Below are 21,423 nucleotides of genomic sequence, written 5' to 3'. Positions count from 1 at the left end.
CGACCCCATGGACTGCATCCCACCAGGCTCCTCTGTCCATGGGATTCTCCAGGCAAGAGTACTGGAGTGGGGTGCCACTGCCTTATCTATGATTACTCCATTATAATTTCAATTTTTCATCACCTGTAAAAATATGGTGGCCATTAAGTGAGATGAGGGAGACTGTGTTGGGAGCTGGTTTGGGGAGGACGGTGGTGGTTAGAATCAGGAGTTTAGACTTTGTCATGTAAGTTTAGGACCTCTACATGTATGTAACCAACTGCATATATTGTTATACACCAAGCAGCTTTACTGAACTCTCTGAGAAGCACTGTCACTCTTGTGGTCTTCACAGCAACCCTATGAGGTGAATTTTTTTTTTTTTTTACACGTGAGGAAACAGCTTAAGGAACTTGCCTAATGTCACAGCTAATGAGTGGGAGAGCTGGAATATAAATACAGACGGCTTTAAAACTCGTGCTCTTGCTTAAATCATTAAGTAATACTGAATCTCAGTGGATGCATGACATATAGTAATAGATAGTCATTAATTATTTGTTCCAAGAAAGAATGGAAGGAAAAAAAAAAAATACTAAAAGGGGGGAGGGGCTACCATCTTCAGAATCCTATACTCACTTTTCCTGAGTGATCTCTGGCACCACTGTTAGGTTAGGGACAGAAGCTAATGAGGGAATGCTACAGATCCTTAACGCTAGGAATCACGACTCTCGGAGGGTTTACTTTGTACTAGAAAGTCCAGGTTTAGCCCAAACGCAGAAGCCCTGCTTTTAGTTGTAGCATAACCTAGTGTGGCACTTATTCGCCACACTAGGAATACTACCAGTGAAAGTGAAGTTGCTCAGTCGTGTCCGACTCTTTGCGACCCCATGAACTGTAGTCTACCAGGCTCTTCCATCCATGGAATTTTCCGGGCAAGAGTACTGGAGTGGGTTGCCCCTTCTCCAGGGGATCTTCCCCACCCAGGGATCGAACCCAGGTCTCCTGCATTGCAGGCAGACGCTTTACCGTCTGAGCTACCAGGGAAACCTGGAAGGGATACTACAGTCAGCCCGATTTATGCTTCACGTAACACTAACGTTGCACACCTTTACCTGGGGAAACCGATGAGGCGAGGAACTAGAAAACGTGTAACTTTAGGACTCCGCTACGCATGCGCTCCCTCTCTCGGGGAAAGTGGCAACTACGGCTGCGCGAACCGGCGGCCCCACCCTCCCTCGTCACGCGTTGTGGGACCGCGGCGTGGCGGCGGCCGCGGCGGTAGGACGGCAGGCCATAGGGCGGCCAGAGGGTTTCCGGTTCCGGTGTAACGTTCGGGCTCCGTCTCAGGGGCTGAAGTTTGTGAGGTGAGTAGTGGCCCGGGGCCCGGAGAGGGTATCCTGTTGTCCAAGTGATTGGGGTAGGGTTCAGTTCGAGAGAAGGACAGAGGCGGGAAGGTTCAGCGGAAAGGAAGCTGAGAAAAGAACAAGGTTCTGTGGGAGAACGGGTTGGAATGAGGTTGTTGAGAGGGAAAGGGCGGGGGCGGGAAAGGGACGAGCTGAGGGGACTAGCACCGAGATGAGGAGTTGGGGTAGAACAGGTGAGTAGCGGGCTGCTCAGAGAGGCGGAAAAAGCAAAAAAGAAACGAATGGGAGTTTCAGGGATGAAATTCGACTTCAAGCAAAGAACACAGAGAAAGGAAATCCTTCAGAAGATTAAATTGTGTTCCCTGCTCATTCAGAGATCATTCTGCCTTCCTCTCCTTCCACACCAGAACCACACCCCACCCCTACCCCACGCAGTCACTGTTGAACAATTGATTAGTGACAAAGCTCGTTACTGTTTGGAACTTTTATTTTGCCTATTGGCTGTTTAGTTTGCACGTTATCTTACGGAGAAATGGGTTGAAGTTGTGTACATTTGTTAGTATAGTGCTTGGGCACACCTTTCATCTAATAGAGTGATGCCCCATTTGTAACTCTGGATTTTCAAATTGTTTACCCTTTCTAGCCTATGATTCAGTTCCAGTGGAATATAAGTTCTGTTAAGGCAAGAATTCCTGTCTGTCTTTTTCACCGTTGTGTGTATCCTCAGCACTCAGTAGGCTGCCTGAAACTTACTAGGTTTGCAGTAAATATTTATTGAATGAATTAAGTGCCTTGTAAGAATGACAGTTGTCCTCATTTTGTAGGATGAGTGAACTGAGGCTCAGAGGAATTACTTTTCAGAAGGCTGGTAAATAGTAGAGGTGCATGTGAGCTCTTCACTCTATGGTGTCTGAATATGCATCTTTTGAGCAATGCACAGTTAACATGTTGAGATTGATAGGCTATCCTGCTATCTCCTGATGGGTAAATAAAGCCACTGCGGATTTATTCATATTACATGTCACCGAGGCACAAAATACGACACCCCTAGTTTCTGACTTTAAGCTACTAGTTTCATATGGTTATACCAAAATTACATACATTATTTAGCAATAGGTCTTCTGGAGGATAAACCTGCCAACAATTAGAAGTTAATCAAGCTGTACCTTTTAGGGAAAAGATGTCTTAAAACATCTTGAAAAATTGACACCCAAATCGAACCCTGATGTGTGGCACTTCTGGGAGGAGGTTAACTTGGATTTGAGGTCAGTCTAATTTATTGTCTTTTAGACAATATGGAGAAAATTATAGAAATAAAATTTTCTTTCTGCTCATGTAGAGTTTTGAGGTTTCAGTAGGAGATAAGACTGTAAACATGAATAAAGTTCAAGAATTGTACCAATTTGCATTAAATAACAGATTGTTGTAGAGTCTTGTATGATGGTTTCTGTATTAAGCTAAAAAGTAGAAGGATAAAGGTGAAAAGAGTACATCCAAAATGAGGGTGATCTTTTTTTTAATTAATTTTTGTTGGAGTATAGTTGCTTTACAATGTTGTTAGTTTCTACTGTACAGCAGAATGAATCATACATATACATATATCCCCTCCCTTTTGGACTTCCTTCCCATTCAGGTCACCACAGTGCATGAGGGTAACCTTTTCTGAACTGAGGGATTACTTATGACAGAGACCCTGTAGAACAAAAGAGAAAAGGATCTGGGTACAGAATTCTCACTGGGATGACAATGAATACAGAGAAATGTGACAGAACAGTCTTGAGGATTAGGAGCTTTAATGTAAGATGTAACCCGGATAAGCCATCTCTTATTTGTCTCCCTTAAAAGAAGCCCTGGGTTAAGGAATGCCTGCCTGGAAGTAGGAAGAATAGAAAAGTTGGCCTGTGAGTGGGCTTTTTCAGTCTTGTTTTCATGTTATATGTTTGACAGTCCTTGTTGAATATGATAATCAGAAAAGAAGCTAGAACTCATTTCTCAGACTAGGTTCTTCACGAGGGTTGTTTGTTTATTCCACAGATTTCATTGATTAGCTGATGATATTACTGAGTTAGGGTTAAAAATCAAACAGAATGTAGTTCTTTCTGTTTTGAAGTATAAGTTGAGAGTATTTGGCTTGAAATGAGGTTAGAGGAACTTGCCTAGGATTGAGAATAGCAGTGGGGAAAGTATTCCTGATATACTAATCATTGCCTGGGGTCCTTTTAGTCTTTTCCTGTTCTCTAACTTTACTGATTTCTTTTTAGGTGCAGTATTGAATCCTGTTTTGAGCTATCCTCCTTTTCCCAAAGAATGGCACTATCTAAGAGGGAGCTGGATGAACTGAAACCATGGATAGAAAAGACAGTGAAGAGGGTGCTGGGTTTCTCAGAGCCCACAGTGGTCACAGCAGCACTGAACTGTGTGGGGAAGGGCATGGACAAGAAGAAAGCAGCTGGTATGTGTGATCTTTCTGAATCTTTTGGCTTAACATGTTGGATGACTGCAAATGCTACTTTGAAGTTCCCCAAAATTCTCTATGTTAGGAGCATCTGAAAAAAGGTCAGGCCACATTTTATTTTCTCTTGCATTATAATTGTTGTTGTTCAGTCGCCAAGTTGTATCCGACTCTTCATAACCCCATGGATTATAGCACACCAGGCTTCCCTGTCCCTCACCATCTCCTGGAGTTTACCCAAGTTCATGTCCATTGCATTGGTGATGCCATCCAACAATCTCATCCTCTGTTGGCATCTTCTCCTTCTGCCTTCAATCTTTCCTAGCATCAGGGTCTTTTCCAGTGAGTCAGCTGTTCGCATCAGGTGGCCAGGGTATTGGAACTTCGGCTTTAGCATGAATCCTAAATAAAATGCTCAGGATTGATTTCCTTTAAGATTGACTAGTTTGATCTCCTTGCTGGCCAAGCGACTTTCAAGAATCTTCTCCAGCACCACAGTTCGAAAGCATCAATTCTTCAATTCTCTGCCTTCTTTATGGTCCAGCTCTCAACAACCGTACATGACTACTGAAAAGATCATAGCCTTGACTATATGGACCTTTGTCAGCAAAGTGATGTCTTTGCTTTTTAACACACTGTCTAGATTTACCATAGCTTTCCTGCCAAGAAGCAAATGTCTTTTAATTTCATGACTGCAGTTACCATCTGCAGTGATTTTAGAGCCCAGAAAGAGGAAATCTGTCACTGCTTCCACCTTTTCCCCTTCTATTTGCTGTGAAGTGATCCGGTTGCCATTCTCTTAGTTTTAATATTTAGTTTTAAAGTGGCTTTTTCACTCTCCATTATAATGGAAATAGCCTAAATAATTAATTTTCCTTTTTTTTTAATACTATTTGTGACGTATTTTGAATCTCAGACTGATTTCCTTTGACCGCTGCACTGAGTTACCTAAATTATATTTACTTAGGAAATATGCTAAAGTCAGATGGGTATATTCAGGTCAACATCTAAGCATATAGAAGTCTCTATAAAATACATTTAAAAAGTTGAGGAGGTAGATTTTGTTAATGGTAGTCTCCTCCAGCTTGCAGTTTAGGAAAAGTTACAGTGGTTATTCACCCTAAACTTTGATGCTCAACCTAAACAGGTTGCTCTGGCTCTGCTACTTCCTACTCCAAAAAATTAAAACTGTATTTTTATCTCATGGGGCAAAATCATTCAGTGTAAGAGAATTTATGAGAATCCTACAAAAAACTTAAGAAAGCATTTCCGTCCCTCTTAGGCATAAAATTCCAGTGTTGGTATCTGGATGAAATACCTTTTCAACCTTGCCACCTCTCTTTTTCTTGTCAGACCATCTGAAACCTTTTCTTGATGATTCTACTCTCCGATTTGTGGACAAACTGTTTGAAGCTGTGGAGGAAGGCCGAAGCTCTAGGCATTCCAAGTCCAGCAGTGACCGGAGCAGGAAACGAGAGCTAAAGGTAGGTTACAGTTAACTATCTGATGAGTGTTTTGAATGGTAACAAAGTTGCTGAGCTTACCTGGCTCACACTTTAATATCCATTATTAGAATACCTGATATTTAAGAGAGATACTTAGATATAGAAGTAGAAGGGGTGAACTTGTATTATCACCATCTTATGGTGATGAACTGCCTAAGTTCATGGGTTAAAATGTTCCAAGAAAACGGTTGCTTTGTCCTTTTTCATATACAGTTAGGAGTTTGGGTTCTTATGTTTCCCTAAATCTCCTTTTTAAAAAAATAAATTGATTACTTTAAGATTTTATGCTTGAGGCCTAATAGATTGCTCAGAATGTGACTTTACTGCTCCTTGAGCTATAGACCTCATTGTTCTGCTTTTCAGATATTTCTCTGCAATGACTTGCAGATGGGATACCTAAGAACTCACTTTTTACCATATGTCCTGAGAGCCTGCTCTTTGCTGTATAGCATATTGCAGGTCACCTGGCCCCATGAGTGGAATACTTAAAGGGACCATCATTACTCCCTTACTTTCTTCACTTTTTATCCAGTAGCTGCTGATTGGTCATGGTCTCTTTCAGTATTAACAGTGTCAAGTAGCTGATCAGTCTCTTTTCTTTGTCTGTCTCTTAAAATCTTTTCTGTGACTTCTATCAAACCTTCTAAAGTGCTTTTGATTCCTTGGCTATCCTTTTGCTTTTCCTGAGGCACAAGAGTGAATAAGCTGTGTCTGTTTGGTTCCTGACCAGGCTGTGGAACCAAGAGAAATAGAGATTTGTGTGCTGTTTGTGTTGAGGGTTTTGCAGGGTGATCAGAGGAATGAAAGATAGTCCTTGCCTTAAGGAATTTTCAGTTCAGGGGTTTGGGGATGGGAGGGCTGAACAAAATACAGTCACAAAAATGATAAAATCCAAGTAGCAGTTTTCATGGAAAGTTTAAGGTTGACTATAAAGTTTCAGACTTAGTTGAATTTTGTTACACTTAAGGAGAAATTCATAGATCTGTAGAGTGAAGATTATGTTTTTGGTAGGACATGGTACTGTATGAGTGCTGAGGGCCTGCTACAAATAAAGTGACTACATTGGGTGGGATTAATAAAAATGGTTTCTTGAAGGAAATCTAGATAGCCTTGGGAGTTGGGTCCCATTTTGGTCCATTCAGTCCCCATCCCACACAATATATTATGGGAGAGTCCTTTTTCTTGAACTGTAGGAGTTCCAGGAAGCGCTCGCCCCTGGCCGAGGATATGTCCTTGCAAAACACGAGCCCTCCTAGTGAAGAGGGGATGTCACCCAAAGCCTACCACCGGTGTGTACATTTGCTTTTTCCCATTGTCCCTTCCAGTTGGCCACTCTTGGTCCTGTTAAGTTCATCCTGCAAATTAGTCAACATATTTGAGTTCCCATTGTTAGATGAGAACAAAGTGTTATTGGGGAATATTGAAGAAGAGAGAAAACCCCTATCCTGGAAGAGCTTAGACGCTAGCTGGGAGAAAGTACATAGTGACATTGAAAGACTTAACACTTGGCAAGCAAATACCAACAATGTAATTTTACTTAGTATGAACCAAGTTCTTAAGTACTAAAGGGATGTGAAACAACAGTTTGATCAGAGTGGGATGAGATTATTAATGAGGAAAACTTCCTGGAGGAGGTGAGTTTTAGGGAGGGTTTGGATTGGGGGAAAAGTTGAGGGAGATAATTACAAATGTGGGCGGTAAGATTTGCAAAGACCTTGGGATGGGAACATTTATAAGAATATGGGGATGAAATTTGTTTGACTGGAGTAGGAAAATAATGAAGTTGAGATGGGTGAGATGGTCCATTTGGTGGAGGGTATAGAAGACTCTGGGAAAAGCCACAGAATACTGATAAGGACTAGAATTGTTCTTCCCTTCTCCCATGGGCAGGGATACAACTCTTCTTTCACCTTGGGTTCCCTTAGGAAGTGTTTGGTGATGACTCTGAGATCTCCAAGGAATCATCAGGAGTAAAGAAGCGACGGATACCCCGTTTTGAAGAGGTAGAAGAGGAGCCAGAAGTGATCCCTGGGCCTCCCTCAGAGAGTCCTGGCATGCTGACTAAGCTCCAGGTTAGTAGTTAAGAACTGGAAGCGGTGGTTTTGAGAGTTGAAGAAGAAAGAGATGGATTTATTGTATCCTTAATTTAAACTAAATGTTAGCGTTGGGGAAATTTTCTTTTCTGTTTTATGTTTCATCATTTCTTGGTTTAACCAGGAGAGATTCCAGTTGAATGGAGAAGGAAATGGCAACCCACTCCAGTATTCGTGCCAGAATAATCTCATGGACAGAGGATCCTGGCGGGCTACAGTCCATAGGGTCGCAGAGTCAGACATGACTTAGTGACTGAATGACAACAACAGCAGCCCAGTTGAAGGCTATTGAAATAGCATTTTGAGCACCTATTATGTGGCAAGGAAGGTGTGTTACATACATCATTTGCTCAGATATCTACCTCACTGTGTCATTAAGAAAATTATTGAAATAATTAGAACTCAGCATGATGGCAGAGAAGAATTTCCAAATAATATAATGCAGAAAGCTTAATCCACTTAAATAATTTCAGATTGACTTGGTTTTCTTTTTAATAGAAATTATCTATGTATTTAAAATGGGCATTGTTTAAAAATTCTGATACCATATAAATAGTAAATATTTTCAGAGTATACTTTTTGTACTTCTTGAATTTTAAACTATGTAAATATGTCACTATTTAAGAAATTGTTAAAAGTAAATTAAAAAAAATAACCTTGAAGCACCTTGACAGCAGACTCTTTTGGAAAATTCAAGAAGAGTTACTGGATCATGTTCTCAAAGCTTATTTTTCTGAATTTCCTTAGGACAGAGGAAGGGATTGATGGAGACTAGGAAGCAAGTCTACATTGTGGACTCTGGTTACCCAAACTAGGAACTCAAAGACCAGTAGTGTTGTTTTTTTTTTTTTTTTTAATAATGTTATGGATTCTATTTTGCATTATTTAAATGTTCACAGTTGCCCTGTAAGGTAGGTACTGTTTTTACTCCTTTTAGACACTTGGAGATTTAAGAATTAAATACAATGTTCAAGGTCACACAGGCATTAAATGGCAGAGTTAAGATTCAAACTAAGGTTTCCCTGACTCCAGAGTCTTACTCATCAAGCTGTGTTACTACTTAACATGCCAGTCCTGCCTTGGGAAGATAGGTTGAAAAATTCCAGTGATCAACTGTGTAAGCTTATCTTTACTAAATTTGCTAGCCTATGGTACAGGCAGAATATGATGGGATCATTCAAAAAATACTAGTTTCTCTAGACCTAAAAGCCCTTTGAGTTGAGGAACCTGTATGGGAGAAATAAAAAAGAGCTGTTAACTGTTTTTCAACTTTTTACCCCACTGAGAGCAGATCAAACAGATGATGGAGGCAGCAACACGGCAAATTGAGGAGAGGAAAAAGCAACTGAGCTTCATTAGCCCTCCTACACCTCAGGTATTGTAACCTCTTTTCAGGTTTCTCCAAAAAGAAGACTGTTAAACACAGAATTTCTTGCCACGTACTCAAATGAGAGTCCAGAAAATGACTGCATGTTCCACCCTCAATTTACCACAGTCCACCGCTCCGTGTGTGTGTGTGTGTGTGTGTGTGTGTAAAAGAGAGAGATCTGTTTGCCTATGTTAATTTTTTCTGATTCTGATTTCTTTTTCTCTATCTCACAGCCAAAGACTCCTTCATCCTCCCAACCAGAGCGACTTCCAATTGGCAACACTATTCAGCCCTCCCAGGCCGCCACTTTCATGAATGATGCCATTGAGAAGGCAAGGAAAGCAGCTGAACTACAAGCCCGCATCCAAGCCCAGCTGGCACTGAAGCCAGGGCTCATCGGCAATGCCAACATGGTGGGCCTGGCCAATCTCCATGCTATGGGCATTGCTCCCCCGTGAGTATCTATTTCATGGAATTCGTTTTTTCTGAAGCTTGAGAAGCAATAAATACCTTTGAGTGTTACTTATCCTTTCCTTCCAAGGAACTTAAATCATTTCTTGGTTTCATATTTCTTACATATGTTCAGTAAATACCAATTGAATTTTTTCTCTTGGTTTTTTTGTTGCAGAGTTTAATTATCTTCTTTTTATGAATGGTAGAACTAAAATTAAGATTATTCCTCCAGTATTAGAGCTAAGAACAGGATCAGGTCTCCTGGTTCCTAACTCAAGAGCTATTTCCATTAAACCATATTGAGTGAGACCAGATCTGAGAGTTCTCTGCAACTGGGTAAAGGTGATAGGCTTTATTTTTAGTATCTCAATTGGCTTGCCATTCCCTGACTCAAGAATTCAGGAGTAAAGAATGATAGGATTCCAACTTCTTGCCATTGTAATTTGTAAGTTCATTTCATCTGATTATACTCCATACTCAACTGTCCATCTTCATATATTCAGTCAAGATGTTATTACTCATTGATGGGTTTATATTCCTTAGAATTTTGTACCCTAATTGTGTTTGGTGGGTTTTGATTTGTTTGTATTTTTTGTCTATTTGTTTGCCTGCCTTATTGTTTTATATGGGATTTATTCCTCTTTCGGGCTATTTTTTAGGAAGGTGGAGTTAAAAGATCAAACTAAACCTACACCATTGATTCTTGATGAACAAGGTCGAACTGTAGATGCAACAGGCAAGGAAATTGAGCTGACACACAGAATGCCTACTCTGAAGGCCAATATTCGGGCTGTGAAGAGGGAACAATTCAAGCAACAGCTAAAAGAAAAGCCATCAGAAGACATGGAATCTAATACCTTTTTTGATCCACGAGTCTCAATTGCCCCTTCCCAGCGCCAGAGACGCACTTTTAAATTCCATGACAAGGGCAAATTTGAAAAGATTGCCCAGCGGTTACGGACAAAGGTATCTGGCTTAGAATAAAATCTAGAAATTTGAAGAAGTTAGGAAGGTAACAAAGGAAACTGAATATAATCCTGAAATACTGTCAACTTAATTCTCTATGTTTTTGGCAATTAAATAAATAAGTAGTAAAGCAATGAGTAATTTTTAAAATACTGTATTTATTCCTGGAATACTTGATTTTTAGTGATTTGTTTTCTCAGTTACTTACATTCTACTTAGGTAGAAAGGAAATTGAATTTGAAAATTCTGTACATACAACGATCAGTGGAGGGAACTGTTCAGAAACCTCAGGACATCTGAGGAAAGCTAGCCTGCTGTTAAAATTTGCTGCAGACAATCCACATTCCTGGATAGTTTAATTGACCATATATTCAATGACTTTTACCTTCTTGTTTTCATCCTCTCAGAAGTTTTCCATAAAATTCCATTTCTGCATATTTGCTGCAGGCACACACTGGGATAGAGGGGTGATGATGAGAGCCAAATATATGGAAATCAACCAAGTAATGAATAAAGTAAAGCAGAACAGCTCTTTTTTCTTAGCTTTCAGAAAATCTGAATTTGTTGTGTTAGATGTAAAGAGTTCAACAAGGGAATGTTTTAAGATTTGGGATTCTACTACTTCCTTGTTTTCTTTGATTCCCGTTTATCTTCTTGTCTTACCTTGTCTTTAGGCTCAACTAGAGAAGCTGCAGGCAGAGATCTCACAGGCTGCTCGAAAAACAGGAATTCATACTTCAACTAGACTGGCCCTCATTGCTCCTAAGAAGGAATTGAAAGAAGGCGACATCCCTGAAATTGAGTGGTGGGACTCTTACATCATCCCCAATGGCTTTGACCTGTGAGTTTGTTGGTAAATACCTTTTAATAAGGCTAGAGTTTTAATGGGAAAGATGGTACTCATGCATTAAGTAAAAATTTTAAATCTAAGGCAAATAGATAACCATATACAAGCTCCATAAAGAATATGTTCTATGGGTTGCTTTTAGTTTTTTGGGTCAATAAATGTAGGAGGATTGGACACAAATATTTTCTGCTTGCTTTGTTATACATTGTTAGTGTTTTAGCATATTTGTTTTCTTAATTACCTTCTTTTGCTACTTAGATGTTTACATTTCTTAAAGATCCAGTCCTAGAATAGAGAAAGGATTCTTAGTTGATGAGGGAGAGAATGATAAAGTATATAAGAAACATTCAGAGACCTTTAATCATATCTGCTCCATTATTCTGATACATGACTTAAGGAGACTGTGTCTCAGCCTTTCCTTATGCCTCCTTTGTCAACCACTGTCCCAGAGAATTATTGTTACTAATGACAGAATATGGTATCTGTTAAGTGTGTTAGGGTAGAAAAAAAAGGTTGAGAATGACTGGTGTAGAGAGTGCATCCAACCTTAGTGGGACCATTTTCTTATCTTGAAAATTACATGTAATCTAATTGCATATATAGATATGCAAATACTTTTAATAAGTACTAGAATGCACTATGGCGAGTGGATTTTTTTATTGTGTTTCTGAGATTGCCTCTCTCTTGGAATCGTCTCTACCCACATATCCTGTTTTCCCTTCTTCCTCCAATTTTAGTACAGAGGAAAATCCCAAGAGAGAAGATTATTTTGGAATCACAAATCTTGTTGAACATCCAGCCCAGCTCAACCCTCCAGGTAATGTAGAGATTACTCAGTCAAAGCTCTAGACAAGTATTAGCCCATAAGAATTTATGTGATAATGGATATAATCTCTGGGCTGTCTGTACTATAGCTGCTATTCACACATGACTACTGAGAACTTGAAAACTGAGTTGCACTAATATAGCTGAGGGACTGATTTTTTTAAATTTTTTTCAATTTTAATTTAAATGTAAATAGTACATGTGGCTAGTGGCTACAGTGTTGGAGAGTGCAGCTATTATAGAGCGTTGAGGTCTAAATTAGAGATGGCCTCACTGATGTATATCTGTATTTCAAATTGGGCTTTTGCAATAGTGTTGACTCCCAACTCTAGTCTAGCACACCACCACTAAACCCCTGCCATCTTCAGTCTGCCTTGTCTTCAGCCTTTCTGTTTATCTGTTTTGTAGCGAAAATCTGTTGGCTTAGTCAGAAGAGATAGGTTTTAGTTGTACCTGAAACCCCTGGATAAATCACTTACAATACAGAATTTTCTCATATGTACAGATAACACTATCTAACATTCCTTTTTCAAGTGATAACAGAAGATGCTAACAGTTTGATCAGATTTGAGATGAACAGAGAAGGTTAGTTTTTACTCAGTAAATTTGTTTATCAGGATCTCTAATAAATTCAGAAAAATAGATTCAGACTTTGAGATAATAAAAATAATAATAACCACTGAATTGTACTTAATCAGAATCTATTTAGTTGTCTTCAGTGTGAATCATTAGAAGAATGTAGGGGGTTTTGTTTGTTTTAATATATTGACTTGGGAGCCCAGAGGATTTTTCCCAATCCCTGTAACTCTTAAATTAGAAATTTCATCATCTTGGCCAGTGGTTTTAAGTTGGATTCCGTAGACACCTTGAGGTTTAGTAGGTAGGATCCAGATGGGATTCTGGATACCCTCTGCATACCCCAAATCCTCACACAGAGCAGTCAGAGCAGCTCTAATCTTTTTTTCGATATCTGCCACATTTCAGTTTATCAAATTCAGTTGCTTAAAGAAAAACAAGTTAGAACATGACTCATGAAAGATAAGAATGCTTTTTACTCCTTTTTTTTTTTTTTAGTATTTATTTATTTGTTCGGCTGCACCAGGTCTTAGTTGCGGCATGCAAACTCTTAGTTGAACCATGTGAGATCTAGTTTCCTGACCAGGGATTGAACGCAGACTCCCTGAATTGGGAGCACAGAGTCCTAGCCACTGTACTACCAGGGGAGTTCCAAGAATACTTAATAAAAACATAACTGTAATACTACTATGATGACCTAAAAATAACTAAAAACAAGCTAAAGGTCCTTTTTTAAAAAAATTTTTATTGGGACATAGTTGATTTACAATGTTATATTAGTTTCAGGTGTACAGCTCAGTATATCATTTATACATAAACCCACTCTTTTTTAGATTCTTTTCTCATATAGGCCATTATAGAGTATTGAGTAGAGTTCCCTGTGCTATGTAGTAGATCCTTATTAGTTACTTTATATATATATAGTAATGGGTATATGTCAATCCCAGTCCTCTAATTTATCCCTCTCCCTCTAGCCCCTGGTAGCCTTAAGTTTGTTTTCAGCGGCTGTAACTATTTCTGTTTTATTAAAAGATAAGTTCATTTGTAGTTTTTTTAGGTTCCACATATAAGCATTATATATTTGTCTTTATCTGTCTGACTTATATCACTCAGTCTGACAATCTTTAGGTCCATCTGTGTTGCTGTAAAGTTCTTTTTAATGTGATTGATATTCACCCATATCCCTGTAATATGCTAATTGCTTTGGTATATTCATTTCTCTGCCTGACAGTTGACAATGACACACCAGTTACTCTGGGAGTATATCTGACCAAGAAGGAACAGAAGAAACTTCGAAGGCAAACGAGGAGGGAAGCACAGAAGGAGCTACAGGAGAAAGTCAGGCTGGGCCTGATGCCTCCTCCAGAACCCAAAGGTACAGATCTTAGAGGCAGGGAAGAAAGGGTGGAAAGTTTTTCTTCCTGTCATTATAGAGGATCTTTAGTATTTCTCTATATTTGAATGCTTTTTGTTTCTCAGAATCATTCATTGGTTTTTCCTTTCCCAAATTTTCTACTGTCTTTCTTTATTAAATCAGGTCAACATAGTCATTGTAGAGGTCATTTAAGCCTGTTTCTTAAGTAATATTGACCATATAACATTCTTACCTTCCTGGAAGAAGAATAGTCTTGAAGTTTATGGAGATAGTAGTTGGAGTATTTGCACGGAGTTGTGGTATACATAATTCTTAAATGTTTAAAAAATGAAAATGCAGTTTAAAAAACCTCACTCCTATAGTTTCCAGGATCAGTTAGTAGTATTTTGAGTGAGCACTGTTATGTATAGGATCTTTCACTAAATGCTGCAGTGAAAGTGAAAAATGCCAACAAAATTAAGTTCGTTTTCTTTCACGAATTTTCAAGCAGTGTGAATAAATGTATACCAGTTACTGAGATTAATTGACCTCCTGCAAATGCTGAATTAATTGGGCTTTCAAGGTAGAAGTATTTGGAGGAAGTGAGTTTTGAGCAGATTTGAAATAGGTGAACAATATGAATTAGTAGGAAGAGATTGCCAGATTACCCTAGCTGGAGTGGTGACTTAGATTGATCTCTATCATCTCTTCACTGCAGTGAGAATTTCAAATTTGATGCGAGTATTAGGAACAGAAGCTGTTCAAGACCCCACGAAGGTAGAAGCCCATGTCAGAGCTCAGATGGCAAAAAGACAGAAGTAAGTGCCATGGGATTGGGTGGAAACCCAGGGCAAGTACCTTTCCCGAACTCTTCTGGGGGATCCATATTTGGAGGGAGGGGAGAGTTCTCCGTTGCTCTCTCTTTCCCTCAGCCCTGCTTCTGATCTGCAATGCCTTTCTCACTTGTGGATGTCCTTCCTGTCACGACAGAGCGCATGAAGAGGCCAATGCTGCCCGAAAACTTACAGCAGAACAGAGAAAGGTCAAGAAAATTAAAAAGCTTAAAGAAGACATTTCACAGGGGGTACACATATCTGTATATAGGTAGGTGTCCAGACTGGGCCAGCGTTTCCCTTAGAAATACCAAAACATTTTCCAAGTGCTCAAGGCAGAATCACTGGTATAAAGCATACCTAACATCAGCTCTACTCTCTTTAATGATCCTGGTATACATCAAGAGCTAGTAGATCTTTTACAGCGATGAGGGTTAGAAACTTACTCTTCTGTCTCTGAGGTCTTAGTGAACTAATGTTAGTTCTGAAGAATGAATGTGAATATGCTTGTTCAGGTCAAGATGTGAACTAAGGCTCATTCATTCTTTATGAAGCATAAAATACTGTTTTTGTAGGAAACATTAAAAGTTTTTTTCCTCAGTTAACTGTATCCTTATCCTAGTGTATTGCAGTAATCCTTTTATTTCCACTCCAGAATGGACTTTATGTGTTGTAATTATTTTCTACCGTTTGTGTTGATTTAATGTTTTCATTTTACTCTTTTATGTCAAGTATATATATGTCTTTTATTTAGATGTGCTCATGTTTAGTAACTAGTTCTTTATTATAGAAACGGTACATTATTATAAAAGTAGTGAATGCTTACTAAGATAAAAAACATTCTAGCAATACAGAAGGACACTTACTGAAAAAGTCCCCTTCCTATTCTCTGATCCTCAGGACCACTCACTATGGGTAATTGTCTCTAACAGCTTTTCATGTATTCTTGTAGAAATTTTCATGCATAGTATTGTGACTACTTTACATTATAAGCATCTAGAGGGCAAAGAATTTGTTGATCTTTATATTGTCAAGAATAACCAAGCATATAAATATTTGTGGATGATGGTTAATAGCTCTCCTTTGTTCTTAGAGTAAATTTTGATTACCTGCTACTTGTTGTAAAGTGTACTGTGTTAGACTTTGAAGAAGTTTAAGGCAGTAGAAGCACTTGTAGATTCATCAATTCTACCTTTCAAGCATTAGTATATTTGCCTACTCCAAATGCCTTTGTTTTTAGAAAGAAAACTATTTTGGACCCATCTTTATTTGCCATTCCATTCAGTCAGCTACTGATGCTAAAATGAAGCCCATAACTAAACTTTCCCTTCTCCAGAGTTCGAAATTTGAGCAACCCAGCCAAGAAGTTCAAGATTGAGGCCAATGCTGGGCAGCTGTACCTGACAGGGGTGGTGGTACTGCACAAGGATGTCAACGTGGTAGTAGTGGAAGGGGGTGAGTCTGAAACACGCGAGGCGCCTAGGCCTTGAGTGACTAGCCTGGTGGGAGAATTGAGCAAAAGAGTCATGCCTGTGTTCAATATCTTGGGCCTCTGTTTCTTTATTTATTGAAGTAGAAGAACCTAGGATGTGGTTCCTGGGATTGCTTCAACTACCATATTAATGTCTGAGCGTTGAGTGAGCTCAGAGGTTCCTTCTACCCCATGGTCTTCCACAACTCTGGCAAAATTCTTCTTCTCTGTTTCTAGGCCCCAAGGCCCAGAAGAAATTTAAGCGTCTCATGCTGCATCGGATAAAGTGGGATGAACAGACATCTAACACAAAGGGAGATGGTGAATGGGGGTTAGAGGGGATTAAGTGGGAGGTGGGTGGGATGGTACTCGGTCCATTCATCTATTCCCTCTCTCTCACACTCTTGCAAATACTAGATAATGTTCAAGAATCTTAGAAAAACCCTTTTGGACTTTAAATATGCTAGACATTCATAAAGTATTTACTGTATGAATATTAGCTATTCTCCTGCCTGTCCTGTAAGGCCTTTCTACTTGCTGGTTTCTCTGTTAGCCCAGAATTTAGATACCGACTACATGAGTACATTTAGTTTGTGAATTTTCAGCAAGCTGCACGCTCATATGTGCATTGTCTATATTGTATAGTTTTTTGATAAAAAGCTTTTTAAAGGATTGAAGGCAAAAAAAATTTTTTAGACCAAAAAAAGTTCTGCTTCATTCAGAAAAATACACTTTTCTTTTGCCCAAGTTTATCTTGTATATATTTATTTGACATCCTCCTGGCCATCATTCTTCCATCAATATTTATCCTTGCCTTCTTTGAAGACCTAGGTTAGCATTTACCATGTACAGAGAACCTTATTTTTCATAATTTTGGCCTTCTTATACTTTTTGTTCTTCCTCATTGTATTTTTGTACTTTAAGTACAGTTTTTATGATAATTGACTTGTATTTTGTTTTGCAAGTGTTCTAAGATATTTTCATTCCATATATCTGCCCTTCTTCATTAGACTAAAAACTCCTTGAGAATGGGCTCTATTGTTTTGGCATCTAAAGTGCTTAGGACAAGTTTTTATTGTTCTTTATCTCCTTATTCCCAGTACCTGGCACAGCTCTTGACACAGAGTTGGTACTCAATCCATATTTGTTGAATTAATTAATGTCCCTGCCAGATAGGAGATATCAGTCTAATTGGGGGGAAATAAAGAGTAACAGAAGATATTTGATCCCAATACATGAGGAAAAAATGGTAATATTTAAAAGAATTTGGGTAGGCTTGAATACTGTTTGTTTGAAACCTGAATCTTGGTGTCTAGTCTAAGTCTAGAGCAAGATTTAGCTATATTGTCTTTTCCAGATGATGAGGAATCTGATGAGGAAGCTGTCAAGAAAACCAACAAATGTGTACTAGTCTGGGAGGTAGGTGATCCTCTGTTAAACAGTGAGGCAAAACTTTAGCTAATTCCTGACTGTTTATACATAATAACTAATCCCTTAAGTACTTTGTGTTTCTTTTTGGAATTCATAGTTAAGTATTTGGCAGCAAATCCTTCCTGATTATATTTTAGTTAAACTGATGGGTGTATAGTTTATGCCATCTGGGGAAAACTATGGAAAACTGGTGGCAAGAATAAAAATTCTCTGTTTATTTATTTCAGTCATGGATATGACACTTAGAAAGAGGGGAATGAATTGTAGGATTTTTCTTTGGATATAGTGAGAGAAGTACTAGACTTAGGAGTATAAAGTTGCGGACTTCCCTGGTGGTCCAGTGTTAAGATGCTACACTCCCAATGCAGGAGGCATGGGTTTGATCCCTGGCTGGGTAACTAAGATCATGCATGGCATCGCCAAAAAAATATATATATATAAAGTTGACTAAGTTGGCAGTATCACTTACTAGCTGTGCAACTGGGCAACGAAGTAACACTTAATATAAAATACTGTTGCTTTGTCTATAAAATATGGATATTATTTTCCCTTGCTATTTTTTTTTTTTTGGTGGAAAACCTAATTATTATGTAATGATGCTTCGTAAAATGTGACTAAATCACTGTTTAAATGGAACATTTTTATGGTTGTACAATTCTTTCATCCCTAAAATTTTCCTAGTGAACCACTATTAGTTCTGAAGAATGAAGAAATGAGTGCATATGCTTGTTCAGGCCAAGTTGTGAACTAAGGGCTCATTCACCCTTTGTGGAGTGTAAAATATTATCCTGTTTCTCCAGAAAGCATTAAAAGTTTATTTCCTCAGTAACTGTATTCTTAATTTGATATACTGCAGTAATCCTTTATATTACCACTTTAAAATACCTTTTATACATTGTAAGTATTTTCTACCTTTGTGTTAATTTTTTCATTTTATTCTTTTAGGTTGAATACATGAGTATCTTCTAGTTTTAAAATGTGCTCATGTTTAGGAACCAGTTCTTTATTATAAAAGTAGTACTTTGGGAATTCCTGGTGGTCCAGTGATTAAGACTCCACACTTCTGCAGGGATCATGGGTTCAGTCCCTGGTTAGGGAACTAAGATCCTGCATGCCCCAAAGTGTGGCCAAAAAGAGTAGTATTTTAATTCAAAAGTAGTGAATGCTCATTACAATACATTCTAACCACACAGAGCCTGACTGAAATAGTCCCTTCCAGCCCCCTGATTCCTTAAGACCACTCTATAGGTAATTGCTACTGATTGCTTTTCATGTGTCCTTCTGTCTTATCCCAGATCCCTCCAATTTATGCATACTAATTAGGTGATAATAACCATTATAACTGTTTCTGTGTCTCATAAGTCCCCACTTGCATATTTAATATTCCAGCCCCATCATCTCTTTAAAATTCTCTTCATTTACCTCTGAGAGTCCTCAGGAATTGTCTCTCAGATTCAGAAACAAGCCAAGTTCTGCTCTTGCCTCCTTTTTGGAATCTGGTCCCTGAAAAGCCTCTTGAGGTTGCATTTGTGACTGACATTGCAGCCTTTGGTGAGAACACGATTCTACCACGTACTGTATCTTTCTGTTGTAGTTGTCTGCAAGAACCCCCCCTCACTCCCATTCCTCTCTCCCCCTCACCCTTGTATTGTTCTTTGTCACTGGGCCCCAAACCCTCCTGCTCGTATGAAAATCTCACTAAGTCTTGTGAAAAGAGTCCTTTTAGCCTCTAACTCCTTTCTCCTTAAAGGTCCTAGAGGCCTGGTGGGAAACAAGTTCATCCCATCTCCCATAGTCCTTCCTGACGTACTCTTCCATCCAGGCACCTGAGCACAGAAATCCTGTATTCAATTAAAAAAACAAACCCACAGAAAGTCATGAGAACTCAGCAGATACCCAGGGGGGTAGAGGTTAGAATTGTTTTTACCATAAAATCACTTTCAGCTAGGCACTTTGCTACACAGTGTTACCAGGTTTTATAAAGGACTATTATATCTGATTTAAATTAGAAATTGCAGTGTTTCTATTACATGTTTTGTCTCTTTCCCAGGGTACAGCCAAAGACCGGAGCTTTGGGGAGATGAAGTTCAAACAGTGCCCTACAGAGAACATGGCTCGGGAGCATTTCAAAAAGCATGGGGCTGAGCACTACTGGGACCTTGCGCTGAGCGAATCTGTGCTGGAGTCCACCGACTGAGACTACTGCAAGCCCTTCCTCTCCCCTCTTACCTTTGTCTCTTCAGTCCTCTCCCTTATTCTACTTCCACACCCAGCCCCACTTGTGTGTGTAATCTCAGAACGGTGCCAGGCTGACATCTGGACAGAGGGAGAACTCCTTGCTCCCTTCCCTAGTCAGCCTGGTGCTGCCCTTTATTCCTCTTATGTGAATATGATTAAAGAGTTATTTTTAAAGTCAGTATGATATTTTTCACACACTCATAGGTATCAGAGTTTGGGTCTTCAGGTGATCTTTCCTCCAGACTTCTAGCAACTGCTATGGAAAAAGAAAATTTTGTCATTGATATTTATGTATATATAAATGAATGAATGAATGGATGGATGATTGGATAATGGAAACTTCTGACCTCATCTTGGAGCAAAAGCGATCAATACCATTTTCCTGGAACAGAGTGAAGAAGGAAGAGGTGGATAGAGGAGAGGGAATGTCTCTTAACCTTCAGTGGTTAGTCACAAGGTTGACAGATTACTTCTGGTCTTGGCCGAATAACATTAACAGGAAATCCCTTCCTCACACGGGTGAATATATGAGAATGTGTGTTGTGAGTGAAATGGACACAGAGGGAGAGTCCAAGGATGATGTTATAGGTCAGTTTGTAAAATCAAATAGGATTTGAGAATTTAGCCTATTTCTTCTCTTTACTAATTAAAAAAAAAGCAATCCTTTTCTAAAAGACAGTGTGTAGTTTCTTTTTTTACCCCCCTAAGAATCTGACAAGATGCAGTTCTGTTAAGCACTTAATGTTTTTGGTTTGTTTTTAGGAGTCTTTGGGTCAGAATAAGTGTCCAAAGAAGTCCAAATTCTTACCGTAAATATCCTATTTCATGTTGCCTGTTGAGGACATACTGAGAATGGATTGTACACAGGAGCCATTAGAGCTCCTTCCTGCTAACTGAAGTTTACTAGGCAATAGTATCAGAGAATGCTTGACCAGAAGTTAAAACAGTCTATGATATCAAATTAACCCTTTTAAAAAAGGTTATGTGGGGACTGCTCTGGCAGTTCAGTAGTTAAGACTCTGTGCTCCCAATGTAAAGGACAATGTGGGTTTGATCCTTGGTCAGGGAATCCCACATGCCCTGCATCACAGCAAAAAATAAAAAGTTTTAAAAAGTAACATGTTTTAGGTCCTAGTTGGAGTTTAAGGCAGTATTCAGTTCAGTTCTGTTCAGTCGCTCAGTCGTGTCCGACTCTGCGACCCCATGGATCACAGCACGCCAGGCCTCCCTGTCCATCACCAGCTCCCGGAGTTCACCCAGACTCAAGTCCATCGAGTCAGTGATGCCATCCAGCCATCTCATCCTCTGTCGTCCCCTTCTCCTCCTGCCCCCAATCCCTCCCAGCATCAGGGTCTTTTCCAATGAGTCAGCTCTTCGCATGAGGTGGCCAAAGTACTGGAGTTTCAGCTTTAGCATCATTCCTTCCAAAGAAATCCCAGGGCTGATCTCCTTCAGAATGGACTGGTTGGATCTCCTTGCAGTCCAAGGGACTCTCAAGAGTCTTCTCCAACACCACAGTTCAAAAGCATCAATTCTTTGGCGCTCAGCCGTCTTCACAGTCCAACTCTCACATCCATACATGACCACAGGAAAAACCATAGCCTTGACTAGACGAACCTTTGCTGGCAAGGTAATGTGTCTGCTTTTGAATATGCTGTCTAGGTTGG

At 39.3% G+C, this 21,423-nt stretch overlaps 1 protein-coding gene across 3 annotated transcripts; it reads left to right on the top strand.

Moving 5' to 3' along the window:
- The first annotated feature begins 1,224 nt into the window (after positions 1 to 1,224).
- PRPF3 (pre-mRNA processing factor 3) lies at positions 1,225 to 19,934 on the top strand. 3 transcript variants are annotated; one of them, XM_027534612.1, is made up of 18 exons: positions 1,241 to 1,343; positions 2,517 to 2,608; positions 3,605 to 3,795; positions 5,149 to 5,279; positions 6,494 to 6,589; positions 7,226 to 7,372; positions 8,685 to 8,768; positions 8,996 to 9,216; positions 9,875 to 10,181; positions 10,856 to 11,022; positions 11,766 to 11,845; positions 13,661 to 13,804; positions 14,502 to 14,601; positions 14,774 to 14,887; positions 15,953 to 16,071; positions 16,325 to 16,408; positions 17,445 to 17,506; positions 19,569 to 19,934. In XM_027534612.1, exons 6-18 carry the CDS (start codon positions 7,355 to 7,357, stop codon positions 19,713 to 19,715), a joined length of 1,647 nt encoding a protein of 548 aa, XP_027390413.1. In that variant the 5' UTR covers positions 1,241 to 1,343; positions 2,517 to 2,608; positions 3,605 to 3,795; positions 5,149 to 5,279; positions 6,494 to 6,589; positions 7,226 to 7,354; the 3' UTR covers positions 19,716 to 19,934. The 3 variants fall into 3 exon arrangements, with proteins under 3 accessions (XP_027390417.1, XP_027390413.1, XP_027390406.1); XM_027534605.1 differs by lacking the exon at positions 6,494 to 6,589; XM_027534616.1 differs by lacking the exons at positions 2,517 to 2,608; positions 6,494 to 6,589 and having other exon boundaries at positions 1,225 to 1,343.
- The last annotated feature ends 1,489 nt before the right edge of the window (positions 19,935 to 21,423 follow it).

Source organism: Bos indicus x Bos taurus, chromosome 3 (genome assembly GCF_003369695.1).
Source record: "Bos indicus x Bos taurus breed Angus x Brahman F1 hybrid chromosome 3, Bos_hybrid_MaternalHap_v2.0, whole genome shotgun sequence".
NCBI classification, from domain to species: Eukaryota; Metazoa; Chordata; class Mammalia; order Artiodactyla; family Bovidae; genus Bos; species Bos indicus x Bos taurus.
Note: the sequence above shows the minus strand (reverse complement) of the source record. Positions and strands in the feature narration are given on the sequence as shown.

Bases quoted from the DNA above. Each gene is read 5' to 3' on its own strand.
- PRPF3 (XM_027534616.1), top strand. From the start codon at position 3,651: ATGGCACTATCTAAGAGGGAGCTGGATGAACTGAAACCATGGATAGAA. The intron at 7,373-8,684 runs GTTAGTAGTTAA...CACTGAGAGCAG, and splicing joins GCATGCTGACTAAGCTCCAG to ATCAAACAGATGATGGAGGC. The intron at 9,217-9,874 runs GTGAGTATCTAT...GCTATTTTTTAG, and splicing joins GCTATGGGCATTGCTCCCCC to GAAGGTGGAGTTAAAAGATC.